This window comes from Geospiza fortis, unplaced genomic scaffold (assembly GCF_000277835.1).
Source record: "Geospiza fortis unplaced genomic scaffold, GeoFor_1.0 scaffold279, whole genome shotgun sequence".
NCBI lineage: Eukaryota > Metazoa > Chordata > Aves > Passeriformes > Thraupidae > Geospiza > Geospiza fortis.
In genome coordinates this window covers 4,350,597-4,371,198 of record NW_005054352.1, presented here as the reverse complement: position 1 = coordinate 4,371,198, position 20,602 = coordinate 4,350,597, and the positions used below count along the sequence as shown (strand labels likewise).

The following is a 20,602-nucleotide window of genomic DNA, read 5'->3' as shown; positions in this document are numbered from 1 at the left end:
CATTATTAAAATGAAAAACCCGAAAAGAACAAGACATAATATGTGTTAAAGAGTTGTGTTAAAGAGTCTGGAACACTATACTTGACAAAAACCTCATTGCCTCCCCAATTTTTTTTATTAATTCACTACATGAAGCACAAAATTCAATGTCAGTATTTTAATGTCAGTTTCTTCATTAAAGGTATCAGAGCTCATTGGAAAGGTTTCCCCCAGGAAAGTGAAGCCTGGGGATGCTCCAGTGCCAGCTCTCCACCTTTGGCTAGGTACAGGCACAGCAGGCTGAATCTGAAGTGCATTGCTTCTGCCCATTTAACTACTTCAGTACAGCCCAACCAGCGCTGCTCCACGGGAGAAAATAATAATGGCCAGCGGCAGTTTTGAACTCATTGATGTTGGTAAAAGAACACTCCTTAAGGAAACACTGCAAAATGTTGAATCTTGTCAGAAGACAACAATGTTCTGTGCATTCACAGCACAGATATTCTCTTGTCACTTTTCTGAAACACTTTCCTCTGTTAAGTCCTAGATGACTCTGGTTCCTGTGAACATCTTGACTAACTGCTTTCTGTAGCTTGTCCAGCTGAAGTGAAGAAAATTCTGTGGTTCAGTGTGGAGGCCACAGCATCCATGAGCACCCTGGGGACTGGGGAGACTTCTAGGAACATTTATGCTGATTGCTAGGGAGATGCCTCTTTCCTGCACGTACATTTGCAACATCCCTAAGAGATTAAGAATCTCCTTTGTGAATGATAAGCAGCACATATCATCCCATAGGCAAGTAAAACAGCTGGTGTTACACTCCTTTTCAACCCAAAGAAGAAAGTTACATATACTGGAGTGCCATCTACTGGCTCTTTTCCTCTGTAATAGGCAGATAAAAGTGCAAGCTTTGTGTGTGTTACTTCATCCAGGACTGAAATAGAAGTTGCATCCCAAGGAGAATTCCTCACTTCTCCCTCTACATCCAGGACCCAGACCTCCAGAGACCTTCATCCAGCTCCTAGACCTTCAAAGCCTTCATGCTGGTATTCAGACCAACCCTATACATACCTCAGCATCCTAGTTCTTCCCTTGTAGTGGTTCTTCCCACTCCTTACCATTTCTGCTGCCTTTGAAGGTATCTTGGGAGAGAAGATCAAGTGCCTCCACAGAAACATTCAAACAATGTACATGCAAGTAACAGCAAAACAGCTAATCACAGAATCACAGAAACGTGGAATATTTCAGATCAGAAGATGGCCACAAGCATCATTGAGTGCATTCCCCTGCTCCTCTCGGGACTAACCATACAACTAGAGCATTATCCACAATCTCCTTGACCTCTGATAGACTTGGTGCTGTGACCGCTTCCCAGGAGAGCATGTTTCAGTGACTGAGAATGCTTTCAGTAAAGAATCTTTTCCTAAAGACCAATCTGAACTTCCTCCTAAGCAGCTTCATTCCTCTAAAGTAGCTCTGATTCCCAGAGAGAGGAAGCCATCAGTCACTCCTCCACTGCTACACTTCAATAGGGTCTCCCCCAAGCATTCATTTCTCCAAGATGCACAGGACAAATGACCTCAATGCTCCTCTTAAATCTTGCCCTTGAGTCCTTTTACCCTCAACTTGGTCTCCCTCCTCTGAATATACTCCAGAGTTCGATGTTCATATATTTAAGGTGCCCAGAACTGACACAAGATTCAAGGTGAGGCCACCCCAGTGCAGGGTAGAATGGAACAATCACATCCCTTGACCAACCAGTGATTCCGTGCTTGATGTACTCCTGGGAATGGCTGGCCCTTTTGGCTGCCATGGGACACTGCTGACTCATGTTCAACTTGCCACCAATCCAAATCCCCAAATCTCTTTTTGTTGGGCGGCTTCTCTGCCTCTTATCCCCCAGTTTGTACATACCCCCAGGATTTTCCCATCTTAGATGCAGAATCCAGCACTTGCTCTTTTTTTTTGTTTTCATATGTTCATGATTATTCAGTTCTCTAGTCCATCCAGATCTCTCTCTGAGAGATCTCTACCCTCAAAGGAGTCCACAGTTACTCCCAGTTTAGTATAGTAGGCAAAATTATTAATTTACATTTGATTCCTGTGTCCAGATGCATCCAGATAATTTATAAAAAACATTAAACAGCACTGGCCCTAAATGCCAACCTGTTCTAATCCCACTTAATAAAATCCTTTGAGCCCAACCCATCAGACAATTGCTCACCCAAAATATTATTGACTTGTCCAGCTGTGTGCTGGCCAGTTTATCAGTAAGGATACTGTGAAAGACATTACTAAAGTCTTTGCTAAAATTAAAAACCACACACATTTTCTGGCTTCCCTTAGTCAACTACTAGTATGACCTTGTCATAAAAGGAAATTAATGCAGTTAAGCAGCACATTCCCTTTGTTAACCTGTGCTGGCTCTTGCCAATGATTTTATTGCCTCTCAAGTGTTTTTCAGTAGCTCAAGATTAACCTTCTCCATAATTTCAGCAGGCACTGTGAGACTGACAGACCCGTAATTGCCAGCCTTCCTTCTTTCCCTTCTTGAAAACTCAGGCAATATTTGCTAGTTTCCAGTCCACTGGGAAGTCTCCAGACTCCCAAGATTTGAAAATAATGGAGAGAGATCAAGAGATACTATCAGCCAGCTCTCTCAGTACCCTGGAACAAACCCCCTTGGAGTGATTTATGTGCATCCAGGTGGGGAAGCAAGTTTGGAACAAGTTTGGAGTTGAAAGAGAGTGTATCTTGCCCCCAGTCATGGTCTTCTAACCCTGGTCTCTGGGGGCACCAGGGCCCACCACTGGTGTTGAAGACAAGAGCTGAAAAAGGCTTTAGTTTTTGCTTTGTCCATGTCCCTGTTTATGACCAGCCTTGTCGAGCAAAGGACCAGTGTTATGTCTGATCCTCCTTTAGCTTTTCTCAAACTTTGCAGGAGAAACACAGTTTCTCTTACAACAGGGCAACCTTGCTGTAGCTGCCCTGTGTTGTCTGTCCCCGTTTTCAATGTCAGTGCACTTTCATTTTCTGCCTAAGTTCTGGAAGCAGATACCTGCTTAGCCAAGCTGTTGTTCTGCCCTGCTAGCTTGAAATTGACTGCTCCTATCAAATTGTTACTCATAAGAGTTGACAGAAAAGCAACCAGCATTCATGGAACCCAAGTAAATTCAAAAGCAGATCCTCAGAGGACTTTACTAAGTAGCTCCTTCTGCACCCTGAAGTCTGCTCTCCCTGTATCCTCTTTATTTTCTTTCCCCTTCTTTTTTGTACAAAGGGTCTCCACAGTGTCACCTCCAGCTGCAAGAGCCATACACCCCAGACCATCCAGTACATAAAACACAACCCCTTCAGCTTACCTGCTCTGCCTATGCCTCCTGAAGGGGGCTGTAACCCTCCAGCAAGGAACCCCAGTTACAGGATTCATATCACCATGTTTTGCTTTTGCTAATGATGTGTTTTTTCTAGGATTGGCCCAAAACCCAGTCCTACCTTCTCCTGCATTTTCCTTATATATATTTACAGACTTAATGTGATAGTAAGGATGGGAGTAATAGCCATAGTTTTAAAGGGAGGATATAGGCATATAAATAAATTTATATGATTGATCATTAGAGGAAAACTGGACTTTATTTAAAAAGAGGGGACAGGTGAATATCAAGGTCAGTATATTTGAAAATATTTATTTACACATGTCCACCTGTCTCTGTAGTTATATCTGTCTTCTCTGTTGGTATATGTTACTCCTGTAGTGATGAGTTCACAAAATTATTTGCAGGTTTTTAAGTTTTACAGCCACATTCAGGTTTTTGATTCATGTGCCTTTTGAATACATGGAGATAGAATTAAGTTTCTACTTTTTTCTCCTGGATGGAAGAAGAGATGGACTAAGGCATATAGATCTCCTTGCTTTCTTCTGTAGTTATTCTTTGCTTTATTGAGTGGTACAATTTGTGCACATTAGCATCCATTTACCATTAGAAACACCAGCCAAAAAGTGAGGTTTGCATGTCATACCAGAAGTCGACTGTTTCCAGCCTTTTTTTTCCTGTAGCTAGCTGCTCTCTGGGTGTTGCTTTGAAGTTATTCCCATACAATGAAACAAAAGAGTGCATTGTTTATATCACTGACAGATTGACCAAGAATGGTATTTTATCTCTACCATCCAAACAGTTGATTAATTTAGATGTAACAAGTCATGGGAAGAACAGACATTACTGACACAATGCAAGATTAATGCAGTTCAATTTCATGCTCTCTCTTTTGCTTCTTTTAAGCAAAACATCTGTTGAGTTGTCCACTGCTTTCCTAAGTAATGAGATGGTGATTTTCCTTTGATACTGGTTTTGCTGTGTGGGGAGCTCCTGCATTAAGGTGCAGCTGGTTGGCATGTGTTGCCGTCTGTTGATAGCTGCAACTGCAGATACACAGGAGAGGTCATAGAAAGACAGAATCACAGAATAAGCTGAGTTGGAAGAACCCCATCCTGATAATTTAGTCCAACTTCTGACCCTGCACAAGACATCCTAAGAATCATGCTGTGGGCCTGATAGCATTGCCCAAACACTCGTTGAACTCTGTCAGGCTTGGTGCTGTGACCACTTCCCTGAGGAGCCTGTTCCAGTGCTCAACAGCCTTCTGGGGGAAGAATTTTTCCTGATAACCAACCTAAACATCCCCTGACTCAGCTTCATGCTGTTTTCTTGAGTCCTCTTGCTGGTCGCAAGGGTGAAGAGATCAGTGCCTACCCCTTGACTTCTTCTTGTGAGGCTGTTGAAGACCACTAAGAGATCTCCCCTCAGTCTCCTCTTCCCCAGACTGAAGAGACAAAGCACCTCAGGCACTCCTCATATGGCTTCCCCTCCTTCACCATGCTCCTTGCCCTCCTTTGGATGCTCTCTAACAGCTCAACGTCTGCTTTATACTGTGGCACCCAGAACTGCCCCCAGCACTCGAGGTGAGGCTGGCCCAGAGCAGAGCAGAGCAGGACAATCCCCTCCCTTGCCTGGTTGGCAATGCTGGGCCTGATGCCCCCCAGGACACACCTGGCCCTCCTGGCTGCCAGGGCACTGCTGGCTCATGTTCAACTTGCCACTGAGCAGGACCTCCAGGTCCCTTTCTGCAGCACTGCTCTCCAGCCTCTCATTCCCCAGGCTGTGTGTACAGCCAGGGTTGCCCACCCCATTGCAGAATCCAACACCGTCCTTGTTAAACTTCATGTGGTTGGTAATTGCTCAGCTCTCTTGTTTGTCAAGGTTTTTCTGTTGAAAGAGTTGACAGTCCTTCCAATTAAGTGTCATCTGCAAGTACTCCTTTGAGTCCTGCATCCAAGTTGTTAATGAAGACCTTGAAGAGCACAGGGCCAAGGATGGAGCCCTGCAGGTCCCCACTGGTGTCCCCACCAGTGTCTGATGTTACCCTGCTACTCCAGTGCCTGTCCACTGGAGCTTTTTTACCAGTAATACGAATTTCTGTCTGACTCTCTGTTGTATATATGTATGTATGTATGTATGTATGTACGTGTGTATGTATGGCCAAAGAGTGATGGAAATAATAAAATAATAAATTTTTCCACTTCCACGTAAATGAGGAGCATTAAGTCAATTAATATAATTTGGCAGACATGAACATGTGTGTGTGTAAAATTGCAATTAATGAGTGAGTATTGCATCATATAAAAAAGACAAGTGTGTGCAACAGAATTGTAGAATTTTTTTCCCAGAATTTGGCTGAGAGGTGCAACATGGCATTTTACCCACGGAAAATGGAAACTGAAACCTCTGAGACATTAAGAAACTTTAGGAAGAAAAGAAAGTTCTTTCCATGGCTCATACTCAGCTGTCTCATCTCCTCTTAGAGATAATTAGAAGGCTGAGCTAGGGCTTGGAGGACCAGGAACACCATAGATTTAAAATGTTGAGTGAGGCATTTTGTTGCTATAGCGATGGAAATCTTTGTGCTCAGGAATATGAGGGGGTGTTTTTCCCAAGGATCTTGTGATGCTAAATGATGATGCAATGGTGTTCTGTTAAGGACACAAGGGTATTCTGAAAAAAGTCTTGCAAAGTTGCCTTTGTTTTCCAGTAAATTCCAAAGATTATGTGAAGAAAACTCAGTAGCATGTCATAATGGTAAGATTTTTAGAATATTAGCTGATAATCTGAATTTTAGTCCAAATCATAGTAACTTTAAGACAGGTTTTAGTGTCTATTACATTTAATGGTGTTTTTTTTCTCAAAGGATCTTTTATGTTGCAAATAATTATTTCAAGAGTACTTAACTTTATAGCTTTGATTTTTAGGAGAATGTGATTTTATGGTTTTAAGCATGTATTTCAAGCCTCAGTCTGTGTATCCAGCATTTGAGCACGGCAGTATTTTTCCAGTCACGGAAATAAATCTGGAGTTGCTCCACCGGGCGCAGCCAAAACTAAGTAGTAAATGCAATTATTTGAGCAATGTGCCCATTTGTCAGCAGAGCAGGTGCTACAAGCAGTCACACAGACAGTCTCTGCTGCCATTGTGTGCTGCTGGATATTAATAAAGAAAGCAGGTCTATTAATGACCATTCATTCAGCCATTAATTTTGGCTAGAAGAAAGATAAGGATATGATTCTAAATAGAATTATTTAATTCTAAGTAGTATTATCATTAGAGGAAATATATATATGTGTATCTTCACATGAAATTCCTGAACATTTCCAGCTCAAATTTTTCAGAAGAGGTGCAAAGAACCGAACATATGGATCTGTAGAAACTTTTCTAAATATATCCATTTCTAATTAAAAAAAAATAAAATTAGAGAGTTTTAGTGAATATTTAGGATTTTAAAGTGGGTTTTAAAGGATTTTAAAGTGGGTTTTGAGGCTATAATAAGACATTCCAATTGCTAATAAAGCAGGATAGATTCATTGACCAAGACCAATTTGGATAAATTCCTCTAAATCATACCACCCAAATATCTTTATTCACATAAATTGATTAGAATTTTTTAATGACTTCTTTGTGAGGCTTTTGATGTTTTTTCTTTCAACCCAGTTATTTTGTCTACCATGAGAATCTAATGATGATTACATCCTGCTGTACTTTTGGTTTAAATTCCAGTTTTTTAGAAAAACTTGAAATACAGTATTTCAGAAATGTCAGAGAAATTACAAATGGCTTTAGAAACAGTAATTGTAAAATTGTGTTGGCATTCCCTGTAGTTTTTCTGACTTGGTTGTTAGATTTCCTTTCCACAAGGGGCTCAGAGATCTCTACACAAATAAAGCTCTTTCTGCAAGTAGATTTAAGCTGTAACTCCTTTCTCAGTCCATACCAGAGAGGCACCAGAGCAATGTTACTTGTGTTTCTGTTTATGGCATTCCCTAATCCATGTTCAGCAGCTGAACTCGTTGACTTGGGAATTAATATTTGAAAAGAACATAAGTCAGCTTTTGGAAGTTTCTGGCACGAAATGAATCAATCTGATTTGTCATGTGACGGTGCCTTTCACCCTTACAAAGGTCCCCCCAGTGCCAGTGTCACCTCCCTGCTCTGCTAGCACTGCTGCAGGCTGGTGCCCCTAGGGGAAGTTTTGACCCCCATCCCACCTCAGCCACCTCTGCTGCAGTCTCCTGCTGCTCCCAGACTGATTGGCAAAATCATCCACTCAGCTGTGAAAAGATGTGGGATAATGAGGGTAGTAGGTACAGACTTACCAGTTAATGCTGTTCAGACTCATTAGGAAAAAAAAGGTGTTTCTGCCAGCATGCTGACAGTGCCATGCCTTCAGACTGGCTTTGTATCTACTTCCAGAACTCCCTGATCATGTCCTTTGACAGGCAGAATATGCATTTTGTATGCCTCTAGACAAAATGGCATTATAAAATCCCATCCTGAAAAGAGTAACCTTCAGCAAAGTCTGTCAGAAAAAAAAATGATTGCCCTATGTTTTTCATTAAGTTTAGAAACAGAGGAAAAACTCACCTTGAAATACATAAGAAACAACATTCAGTACATTTCATGGTTGTAGAAAGGGTTTTCAGCTGCTATGTAGAAGTGTGAAGAAGGAAATTACAGAGGTTCTTTGTGCATAGGTTGTGGCACTGTAACTTAACAGCTGTTTACAAGTAAAATGGATGCTTGCAGATTTACTGAGGCATTAATGTTTATGCAAAACATGGTTAAGTCATCATTCTTTGGTGTCATGGCTCTTTTCCCTGGCTGGATTTATCTGTTTGGCAGATGGCTATCACTTCAGCAGTCTGCAGAAGGGTATGTAGACCAGTGTTTTCCACTTCTTCCTCATTATGGGTTTTCAGCTAAGGTAGGGATAATTGTGTATTGCCATCCTCAGCTTTTGCCTACTATACATGCTTCAGCAAGCATACTCTACATTCAGAATGTATAGTAAATATTTCTGATGAAGAGATGGAGATTTGAACAAAGGGAATAAAATGTGACGTTTGCCAACATGGACACTTTCACAGTGTTCAACAAAGTCCACCAGGACTAAGACCAGTTCTCTAAACTTGTCTGCACTGAGACTATTTTAATATATTTTTATTTATCAATAGCATTCTGTATGTTCTGATTTCATTGCTATTGTATAGAGCTAAATTGAAGTAGGTTTGGTTTTTTGTTTCTTTGGGTTTTAGTTTGTTTATTTGGTTTGATTTGGTTTGGTTTGGGGTTGTTTTGGAGTTTTGTGTTTTTTTGTCTTTCAAGACTTGTATGCTGTAAAGAGAAGCTAGTGTAAATGAAAACTGTTCTCAATCTCTGATTAGTATTTGAACCCCCAGGGTAAAGGGAAATCTAGCACGTATCTCCTTGCTATGTTAGCTCCAGTGACAAGTCTCTCTTCAAAGGTTTGCAGCCTCTTCCTGTCTCCTGTCTCCTGACCCCGGCTGCCCTTTCCCACATCATGTCAAAATTTGACTACTTCTTCTTGTGCTAGTACAATTGTTTGTGGACTGTGCTGTGCATGGGATCACTGCACTAAGCTGACTTAAGAAACTGATTATTTGCTTTGATTAGTGAGCCAGTCTGCGCCGCAGCCCCACAGTGACATACTGATGAGGGCAGCAAGTAGAGGAACTTAAAGAAACATTTAACTGTACAGACACAAATATAAACTACAAATGAGACTGGAAACACTAACAAGCTATGCTGTGATAAAAGTATTTAATGAAATATAGCTGCTGACTGAGTCAGGAGACTTTAAGAAACAAAACAAAATGTTCACAATTCATGTACATTATAGCAAATATTCACCCACAGACAACATCAGACTGCACATTTACCTCTTTTATGTACGTATCTTTTACAATATTCCCTTTGCATCTCTGATTTTTGTGTTTTGCGGTTATTTTGGGTAAGATTGATAAGTCAGCATTCAATATTTTTCCCTTTCCTTTTCATATATCCAGTAAAATATTTTCCAATGTGGCTAATAGATGTAAGTGAGGTATTACTAACTTTAAATTCTGAAGAAGACTTATAGGACCAGTGCTCTGGTCTCATTTTGACTGCAACTGCAAAATATCTTGTTAGAATTTTTTGACTGCTTCTTTTTGCAAGTACTTGCAAATCCGTGCTCATTGGTCTTCCCAAGATATTCTTCTTTCTGTTATTAAAGAAGTACAGAAATCTACCAACTGAATTTTTAGAACATGATTATTACTTTCTGAATACTTGAAACATAGTCTAACTAGGGATATTCAGAGATGATTTGAACATTTTCCTAAATTTCTTGGTTTTTATTAGAAGTCTTTCCCAAGTATAGAGAAACACAGGATCTAGGATACTATGAAATGACTAATATAAGAATGCAGCAAAAGGGAAAGATACAAGTTCAGAAAGAATGTTATATAACACAGAGACTCTTACAACTGTAAAGGCAGGCTTAATCTCTTGGGGAATATTTCAAACATACAATGTTAATACTTTAAGAGAAATAGCAGTATGTTTCAAAACAGAACAAAAAATCCAAGCAGCCCCATGATAAAAGAAAATGAAAGGCTAAGGTAGTCAGCCTCACTGGATTAATTTCCAGATAAACTTCCTTCAGACACCTGGATGACAACTCCAAAGAAAAAAAATGGCTTTCACAGTCCTGTATGTAAGAGGATCCAGACACTCCTTATGAGCATCTGAGAAGGTAGGCTGTTCTGCAGATTCTTGCACTCTTTTTCAGCTGGGTCACAGTGAAAGAATTTCAACTAAAGAGTTATGATGGAATTATGTAGTTAAATACAAATACTTAATGCAAGAATTGTATTTCATGTTGTTTTATTTGTAATTTATTCTTTCAAGTTTTTATTTCCAAACCTGACTTGTCTTGTAAACTATATTTTGGCTTTCTTTCACTGTTAGTTTAGATCAAAGGCCAATCTGCATAAAACTGGTAAACTCAGGGTGTAATATCTGGATATAAAGGCAGAAACAAGTCCTAACAGAACTGCAAGGAGGTGCAAATGCAAACCAGCAGGTAAGTCAGAATCTACCTCATTTTGCTAAGATTTTTTAAATCAGTGTCTGGCTATTCTATCAAAGCTATGCAATTTAAGCATGTTTTTTGTAAAATCTGACTTTTGTGACAGAAGAATAATCTATGTAATTTCCTCCATGTGCAGAACTGTAGGTCTGAATACAGCATGACAGCATAATCATGTGGACACTGTGCAACCTCCTTCCTCAGTAAGGCACTTAAGCACTTAAACCTATGTTTGTCATAGGTAAGTACATTGCAGAAGTGTTTTTTCAGCAATAAGAATAAAGAAAGTGAATAACTTCTTTGATTCATTTAATCCTAGCATGCCAAACCTAAATAGTAAACTAAACACTCATGAAAGATTTATCACTTACGAAATTAGTATCTTCTTATATTTCAGTGAGTGAAACTTCACCAGCGCCACCCGTTCAATGACAGGCAGGATGATATTGTGGGGTGCTTCATCTTGAACCACCCAGCCTTCAGACACTCTCCTGTATATCCAGCACCTGCAGTAGCCCTGTGAAACACCACAATGACTAAACAGGACAAGTCAACAGAAGGAAAAGGTAATTGCAAATATCATTATGCGACTTGAGCATGTATTCATTTTCTGCATGTAGCTCAACAGTGTGAAAATTGTTCTTTCTACTTCTTTTTAATATAAAATCTTGTTAGTCACAATGCATTATCTTTTGTTCAGAAATGTGTTTTATTTGGAAGTTGACTAGTTGTAGCATGGTAGTGTATCTTTCCACTGATTAGTAAATCAAAAGATTGTGACTACACTCCTGTTACTTTCTTACACTTACATGCAGTTTGTAGGAAATACTAAGGAAACAGTGTTACTTTGTGGCTTCTGTTAGGTGCATAAAAATTGCCTGTTTTTCTTACTGCTTTCTATATTTATTATGAAATGTCAAACATTCTTCATAGTAAGATGAGCAGCATTTCTATATTAATACTACACTATTCTGGATCTAAGAAATGTTTTTTTTTTGTAGGATTATAATGTCTAATGGTTTGTTCTGGTGATGTGCAACGCAAGTCTAATATGAGAAGTGTTCTCAGTTCTCATGAGCAGTGCTACTCTTTCTAAAGCAGGGATCTCTATTGTATGCTTGATGTTTCTTGTCTTCAGCATGGGAGAAAATAAGGGACTTATTCTGTAGGTCTTGCTAAGTACCAGGGCTGTTACTACTAAACAGGGCTTCCTAGATGTTTAATCCATAACTGTAACACTCAATATTAATAAAATATATTTTGCTTCAATAGAAAACATCAGAAGGGACTGCTGAGCATTTCGACAGAATATAAAAAGCAGTTAATTTTAAAAGTTCATCTTATTTGCTTTCCTTTTATTGTCTGAGATCCTCTCATTTTTCTCCACCTCAGTTTTTTTTTCTACAACACTCTTTACTGACCAATTTAATTTTCAAGCAGTATATGCTAATGGAACTCATTTTAACATGAGAGAATCACAGAATTTAATGCAGCACAGGCAAAATACTTAATAGCTACTAAAGAATTTTTATCTTCATAAGAAATCTTATGAGCATGACCATAGAACATACACATTTTTATAAGAATTCATACTGAACAAATTTTATGACTAACAAGGTTCTAAGTTTGCCATTAACATCTGCATTTTACTTGAAAATACCTGACTGAATTGACTTGTATTTATTCAGTGATTGTATTATTCATTTGAATTATAGAGGATATCATTCCCATGGCAAGCCAATACTGCACACTTTTTATCTGGAGAAGGTGAAGATTTTTATTGCTGAATCATGCTCACTCCTTGACACTTCTTGTTTTTTCATGAAAATTTATCTTGTACATATAATTTACAGTAAAACCTAGCAATGACAGTTGTGTGTATATTTGGAGATGAGATCATGTTAGTAAGCTTAGGACTACATTATGATTTCAGAACATATGAAAAGCTGAACCTCCATTACAAGTAACTATGAGACGCTTCCAGAATATAGTTCTTAATCCTCTCCTAACTTAAAAAGTCCGGGGGCTAGAGCTATGTAACACAGAGTTCAGGAGCTAATCTAGTTGCAGTTTCTTTACAGGAGGTTTTATGTCATCACTGCTGACAGTCCTGAGGAATATTCTTGCAACAGTTTCAAATAATGCATTTTTGCTTTTTGGTATCTTTTTCTTGAGTGAAACCATTCTTTGTCCGGTGATTCTTCATGTTTCACAGCATGTCTTCTGCAAAATCTAAGATAGTAGGACATGTATGGTCCATTATGATGAGTTCATGAATGTGAATTCATTGTTCCTGGCATCTCATACAGGAAAAGACAGCCTAGGTCAAAAATCTTCAGAGTGGATTTTCAAAAGGGAGCAGTTGGAAAGTGCCTATTACCCTCTAAGTATAGTAAAAAGAATATGTGGTGAGCTGGTCAGCTCTAGTTATCAACTTTAAAAGACCTTTCTACTCATGAATAGTAAAAAATACAATTGATTTCATATCCACTAAGAACCCGTCATTTTTAACTTGAATATAAACTTTTTTCTCCATATACATATGTGTTTTTCCCATTTTAACAGCTTTATAAGTGAATGACAATGAGCTAAATAAATCCCATTTCAGAACTGGAAAAGGCCAGATTGGTATGGTTTACTGCAGTCTCAGACTTTTTTCATCAGGGTGCACTTAACACTTAATAGTCTGGTCCTAATTCTTGCAGTAAAGCCTGCAATGAAAATGGTAAATTTCCCACCACTGCCTCACTGTGTGATGAAGACCAAGTGCAAGTGCTGTGTCTTGTTTTACTACAGTAACCAATGTGGCCTGCAAGCTGGTCAGCTCTCTAGCCTTGGATAAGGAGAAGCGCCCCAAGGTTAGACCTTTGTAGGGCACACATAGGGGAACACAGAGATGGAGTGAGGCACAGAGGCCTGGAAATTTTACACATTTTCCTGAAGGGGGTGAAATTCTAAGGGGCTTCTCATTGAACTGTCTTCCCCCTCTACCTTTTGTGAACTTTATAACAGTAATATCAGTTTTTAGAATCCTTTTATCCCTGAGGGGAGGATTAGCCTGGAAGAAGTGCTGACCCTCAAACTGAGAGACAGATATCAAATCTTGCCATGTATAAGTACAGCCTAGCAGGAAGCCAGGAAGAAAGAGGAGAGTGCAATCAGATGATGTATACCATATTAGCTACAGTGTCAACATGACCCATGTGAGCTCAGCCTCTGACCTTTCAGTAGAAAATCAGTAATTTTTTCTTACAAATGGAGAAGAAATGAGCTATTTATGGATGTGAATTGAATGGATTTCATTTGTTCCCTGTGGTCTCCAGCTATAGTTTTCAAATATTGATTTCAAACATTTCAAATATTAGGTGGACAAATTTTCTTTGCTGCAGAGGGAAGAAAGCTTATTGCCCCAGAGACAATTTCTCGAAATGACTCAGGTGTATAGGCCTGCAGGACACAGCATTGTACATTAAGACCAGTAAGTCTTCCAAGACCCTGGTGTTCTTATGACATTTAAGCAAAAATATTCTACCTACTTTGGTATTTATGATATTGCCGATTTTGATGGAAAAAACAAGCAATATATTAGCCATTTTGTGTGTAACTGAATAATTATTATTATTTTACCTTATAAATTCATAGCTATTGCTGGTCAGGATACATTTTTTCAGTTGTGTGATTGTTATGTTTGCTCATTGGAAATAAAATTTGTGACACTGGGAAAAAAACAGAGGAAAAATAAAGCATGGTGTGAAATACCGAATGTTATGGTTGCTCTATAAATGTAATTTTTATTTGAGATTTCTGTGTTTGAAACTCTCTTCTTTTGTGCCCAAGGTGAGCCAAGATGTTCTTCCCAAAGTCTGGAAAGAGACTAAGAGGATGCGGTCTTTATTGTTAGGGTCACAAATCTTACATGTTGAAGCCTTCACTAATTCACTTTTCCAATAGATTTACTATGACATAGATATATTATTTCTGGTGTATTTCACAGGTGTTACTTCTAGTGATATTTATTGTTACAGGAGTGTTGTGAGATACTGTCTTATATCCATGATTAGAAAGAATAATATAGAAAGGTATGCAAATATATAGAACTGAGTGTAACATGACACTACCCTTTTTTGAGTAACACTTGCCAGGCATTTATTGTCTAATACAATCTTGCATTTCTGACATTTCCTCTTGTTGAACACTTAGCTTATTTTCTAACTGGGCTGATGTGTTTCCAGTACTTAAAAGGACAAGGTCCAATTCAGAGACAAACACAGTAGTTGCTTATGAGGCTCTGTTGGCAGAAGATCCATTTCATTGACTTGACACTTAATTAAGTAGAAATTTGTTTTTATAATATAAACAAAAAGTCAGACAGCATTTTTGATATACAGGTTACTTTACATTCCACTGAATTTTTTGTAGCACCAAAATGCGGAATTGCTTAGCAGCAGTTGGCTTTACACAGTAGTAGTGGGAGCGCAGATGTTACAAGAGTGGGCCATGTTCTATGAGTTTGTTTCAAGAGTTATTATCCCTCTCACTGTGAAAAGTCCATAAAACTATGTCAGTGTAGAATAAGTTAAAAAAAAATACAAAGCATGAAATCTGGGTAATAGCTTCTGACAGAAGGTATCAAAACAACTTGGGAAATCAAGGTAAGGATCAAACTATTCTTGTGATCTGCTAAACAACACCTGATAGAACAAAGACTACAGTGTTATGCATTTTTTTTTCTGCCCTTAGTTTCCTCAGCAGCCAACATGTCAATGTTTGGAGTCCTCTCCCTGAGCTGTCTGATATTCTGCCTTGTAACTGTGACTTGCAGGTTGGTCTGAGCCCATATTCAGAACACCTTCTTTAAGTCTTGTGGTCTTATTTATGGCTATAGTCTAAATAAGACTTTGGGTAAAACGATAGCTTACTTAGATTACATTATCACTGCCCTTAATCTAGAAAGATGAGAAAGTTTCCCTTAAACTACTTGGAAAAAAAAATAAGAATGTGATTGGATTTCCTGGACTAAAAGGAGTTATGGAATATATCTTCAAATATACTTAAAGATACATATGCAAGTATACAGTTATTAGGACAAGATGATGTATCTAGTAAGGCTTTGCAGTTGAGCTTTGGCTCTGAGTCAGACTAACTCCAGTTAGCTGAGTCAAAGGCTGCTATTAGCCCTATGAATATTAACACTGAGAAGATAAGGGGTTCTATCAACCCTTTTCTGGAAAAATTGGTAATTCTAGACAGTGCTTTTGTGACAGTTGTTTTTACAGGAGGATTCACTGAACTTTTGATAAGTGGAATCACATGATCTCTTTAAAAATGCTCAAGATTAATTTGCAAATTTCTCATATAGTGAGGATTTTTTTCCTGCAATGAATACTACAATTTAACAAACCAAAACATAAAAAAAGCATTTTGGCTTCCTGTAGGATGAAAATACAGTGCCTGGGAATGAACTCTACTTTTTGTCTATGTTGTGGTTTACAGCAGAACATTTAAATGAAGTACTAAACTGCATTTAGATATAGTGTCATCACAAAGTGTTATTTGCATTTGAACATTGTAGAAATGCTTCTCTGGTAGTTCATTGAAACAGGCTTTTACACAAGCACCAATTGTGTACAGTTGCTGCATTGTGAGCTGCCTAGCCTGTTTCCTCTTTGAAAAGTATAATGGAGTTTATGACCTGAAATAACAATAACAATAACAATAATATTTTTATTTTTATCTTATTACTCAAATACCCAGGTAACTATCAACACTGGTCTTTCAATAATAAGCGCAAAACAGTCAGACACAAAAGTTATTAATGCAGCTTGTCTGAAATACATGTTGCCAGGTGTAGCTACATGTGGGTGCAGTGTGGGATGGCTGCATAGCTTACATGAACCCACACATACATGTGGTTCAGCACAGTTCTCAGGGGTGACAAAGCTCTTCCATTCCTTCTGCTCAGTGTTTTTTTTTCCCTCTCCTAAACAGCACAAACTGCTATCACTGTTGTCACAGTAACTTTTAGTTCTACCTTGAGCTTCAGCAAAATGCTCTCTGCATGCACCTATGACCTGGAGGAGGTCTTTTTTTTGTAGATATACCAGAATGAGAAGGGCACACCTCTAACAGTCTTCATGTTAACACACTTTGTCTCCATATAAAGTTCAGTTTGGAAATAAAATTTTAAATCTTTGCAGACATGAATTTTGAAGGTGTACTAATGCTTCCTGGGCATGTCTCTAATACCCATTTCTAGCTGATAGTCCCATGTAATCACTGGTCATGCTTTCTAGGTTTATTTTGTGGCAATATCTATTGCTGTTTGATTTTAGGCTTTTTCCTTATTTTTTAAAAAAATGTACTTTATCACTCATGTTCCTGATAATTCAGATGAAAAAACCCATTAACATATAGCACTCAATATTCAGATGCACTCACCCATAGCAGTGTTTTCAATGCTTTTTCCAAGCAGTCTGAAGTCTGTAAATTACCTAAGAATTTTACCTCAAATTTGCAGTGTAGTGAATTTGCTATCCTTATGCTACTAGAATTAAACAGATTCCAGCAGCTATCTTCTACCTCATTTAAGTCTCTGTGTCTCACAATCCCTTGTCATTGTCATTGTTATGTCATTATGACATCTACTCAAGCTTGGTAGACTTCACTGCTGATGCATGTTTCAGTATATATGATAAATTTCCATTTGTTTGCTGGTTGTATGGGCTCATCAGGCTGCACTGAGGCCAATCTCTAACCAATAAAGTGCTTTCCTGGAAATTTCTGTTTGGCCAGAGGAGATCAGCCACAGCATTTGTTTTGACAAGAGGCAGTGCCCTACTGTTGCATGTGAAGTATCTCTTTAGAGATCTTTGTCTTCATCTTTGCAAGCTTTCAATAGCAGCACAATGGTCTTTATCAAAGGAGATCCTGTAACTGTCAGCAGCAGAAGTCATGTGTCCAGGCAGAACAAAGGAGCACTTATTGTCACATTCCAATGATGATATCGAATGACAATATTTTTGCATAATCTTAAAAATTATGGTGCAGATGCTGTCAGAGTGGTAGAAAGTGTTAATTACAATCAGATGTTTTGTGTAGAGAAGTCAAGAAGTTCACCATGGCAGTCCCTAAATAAATCAATTTGTGTATAAATTTTCAATGAATTGGTAGTGGTTTAGTAAAATTTATAAGAGAAACTGGGCAACCAGGAAATGTGTGAGGAAAGAATATAAAGAAAAATTCAGAAATGTTAGGGATGATTGAAAAAGGAAGATACTGCAGTTTCTTACCTAAAAAATGCTACTATAAGGAACAGCACCTATCACCTGTCCAGAGGAGAAACCAGACAATATATACATAGAACATACAGATTATATAGGAGTAGAACAACTACTAGCTACTTCTACTATTTCACTAATCTCTATTAGTCTTCTCATTAATTTCCTACTGCCACCTATTTCTATATTTCTATGGCCGCACATGCAAGCTCAAAAATACCTCAAAAGTGCCCATTAGAACTTGGCTTCTCAGATATTTCTTCTGAAGAAACTTTCCTAGGGAATATCAGTAGCAGTTTCAGAAGCAGTTTCAGATTATTTACAAGGTAAGTGGTATATTCATACCAATGTATTCAAAGAACACATTCTTTAGATATTAATTAGATACTATGATGGATATAATACATATGATAGTATTATTATTATTTAGTTTATTGTCTATAAATCCATGATCACAGCTTCAAAGTGTGCCAGGCAAATGAAGTGGATAATTTTCTGCTTATTGATAGGTAGCACAGACATTGTCTGTCATTGAGCTTATTGAGAATGACTGAGAATGAAAAATTAAGCAAGACATTTCTAAGGAGAAACACTACAGTCGTCTAAAAAAACCTATCCCTCTAAAGCCTTCAATGTTAAAAACATCTTGTGTGGTAGAGTGGTAGAACAGAACTTGTATGTGGTAGAATGTACAAGTGAGCTGTGGTAGAACATACAAGTTTTCTCCCTTTGATTAGAGATTTGATTGCTGGAACTTCCTCTTTTTTCAGGAATGGCACTCTTCAGCTATGCTGCAGGTCTGGATCTTCATGCCCTCCAGTCAAATCAGAAAATGATTCTTCCTGTATTTTTTAAATTTCAGCAAGTTATTTATCTCTCATATTTAAGAAAATCTCAGAGAATTGTCTGAGAAGCATTTTCATCCTTGTTCTTCAAATTTTAGGGGTTTTTTAGCATGCTCCTTTCCTTTATATTGCTTCCATAAGAAAGAGTTCTTCCCAGTGTCCCTTTGAGGTGTACTTATTGGAGTGCTGAAGGAAAGTGTAACTGTCATTTCTGTCTTCATCTTACCCCTTGAAAACTGTTTGCCGTATTTCTGAAAGGCTGGTTTCATAAAATATTGTAAAGAGGTACAAAACGGTAGTTGCCAAGAATTTCTTGAAACCCCTGATTTCCTAATGATTGATCTACCCTTCATATCCACTGGCCTTCTTTTTTTCACTTGACAGATGGCTGTGATGACAATGAAGAAGGCAGTGCAGTTGAGAATGAAGAAAATGCCAAAGGAACAGGTCAGTGACCTGGATTACTTTGAGGCCGGACATAGACGCTTTCTGATTATTAGTAAGAATGAAGGAGGAGAAAAGGTCTCCTTCTAACAAACACCCTCCTCTCATGTGTGCTTTTATGTTTTTTAATCAATCACAGATAAAGGGAAGAAGAGAGCTACACCAAGAACCAGAAGAGCACCTGCCAGAGGGAGAGACAGGCATGGTGATGAGGACGATGAGGATGATGAAGGTGGGATGAGGAGAGCTGGGCCTCGCAGGCACAGAAGCCGTAGACGAGGACGAGCAGCGGGAAATGAGGCCGGTGATTCTGATATGGAATCTGCAAAAGCCAGGAAGAATCGAGCAAATCAGGAATCCAAGGAAGATGATGAAGAGGATGAAGACGAGAAAGGGGATAAAAGTGGGAAAGGTAAAAATGAGAAGAAAGGGGACAAAAAGTCTGATAAAAAAGGGAAAAAAGAGAAGGCCAACAAGAAGAAAAAAGACAAAAAGAAATCAGGGTAATTAAGTTTTTTTTTTTCCTTTTAATAAAACTATAGTTGTCTTACATAAAGCCTGTTTTCTCTTATAGCTGAGAAATACCAAGAGTCAATATGACTCCCTTACTTGTGACAGTCAAACTGGAGCTGGACAGATATTCTTTGTCCTGCAATGAAGAAATGACAGCTGAGTGAAATGGAAACCTTCTGGAAAATCATATCTAGTTATATTCCAAGTATATGAGCTGCTTTCTAGAGAAAGGGAGCGAAAATGACAGAGGAGAAGAGAAAGTGGTAGAGGTGGTGGAAAGTGGTGAGATCTGCCCCACTTTTTTCTTTCTGCAAAACTAAAATGCCCCAAACTCCAAGGTGATTACCTTCCAAGAAAGCCAAGTTTTATTTCCAGTATAGAGCTAAAATCTTGATGCTTCTCAGAAGATCACATTCTTGTTTCCCAGCCAATTTTGAGCCAGGTCTTTAAGATCTGTGCCCAAATTTCAAGAACCTGGAACCGAAAACTAAAATGGGATTTTGCAATCTGTCTCCCACTCACTTCCTCTGAAATGTCACATTTCAATTTTCCAAAGTATCTAATGCAATCTGGGGTCTTTATAAGACTCCAGTGACAGGGAGCCCTTCAGAAAAACATTTCTATTTCTCTGCCATCTTAGCATTCCCTTGCTCCTTGTCCCTTGTGCTTTTGAAAGGACGCAACCCCAGGAGCCGTGTAAAAGGGAGCAAATGGAGCTATCTCAGTGGAGAGGGAGAGAAATTCCCATTCCTCGGTCATCACTTGTTACAGCTGTTTTTGTTCCCAGAGGCATCACTGGAGAGCACAGCTGGACTAAAAGGAAAGGAAAAAATACAGTAAGATATGCTGTTGTATTAATTTGTCTGTGATCCCATTTCCATACTTTCTACTTCATTTCCCTTCCCAATGAGAATAAGAAGGCCTAAAATCTTTTTTTCTGCTGGCTCTTCACTGTGGTGGCAATTATACTTCTGTGTGCAGTTTCCTGTATTCACAGAGCAACAGCTCTGACTGTGTAAACCTATGTTCCTTTGCTTATTTTTGTCTTCATCATAAACATTTACT

General features: G+C 38.5%; 1 protein-coding gene across 1 annotated transcript in view; it reads left to right on the top strand.

The window, feature by feature from the left end:
* Window positions 1-361: 361 nt before the first annotated feature.
* Window positions 362-20,602, top strand: part of TMC1 (transmembrane channel like 1) — a 64,552-nt gene continuing 44,311 nt past the window's right edge. Inside the window, 3 exon segments of the mRNA XM_005423442.1 lie at window positions 362-395; window positions 18,965-19,027; window positions 19,164-19,527. Of these exon segments, the coding sequence (XP_005423499.1) occupies window positions 362-395; window positions 18,965-19,027; window positions 19,164-19,527 (461 nt within the window).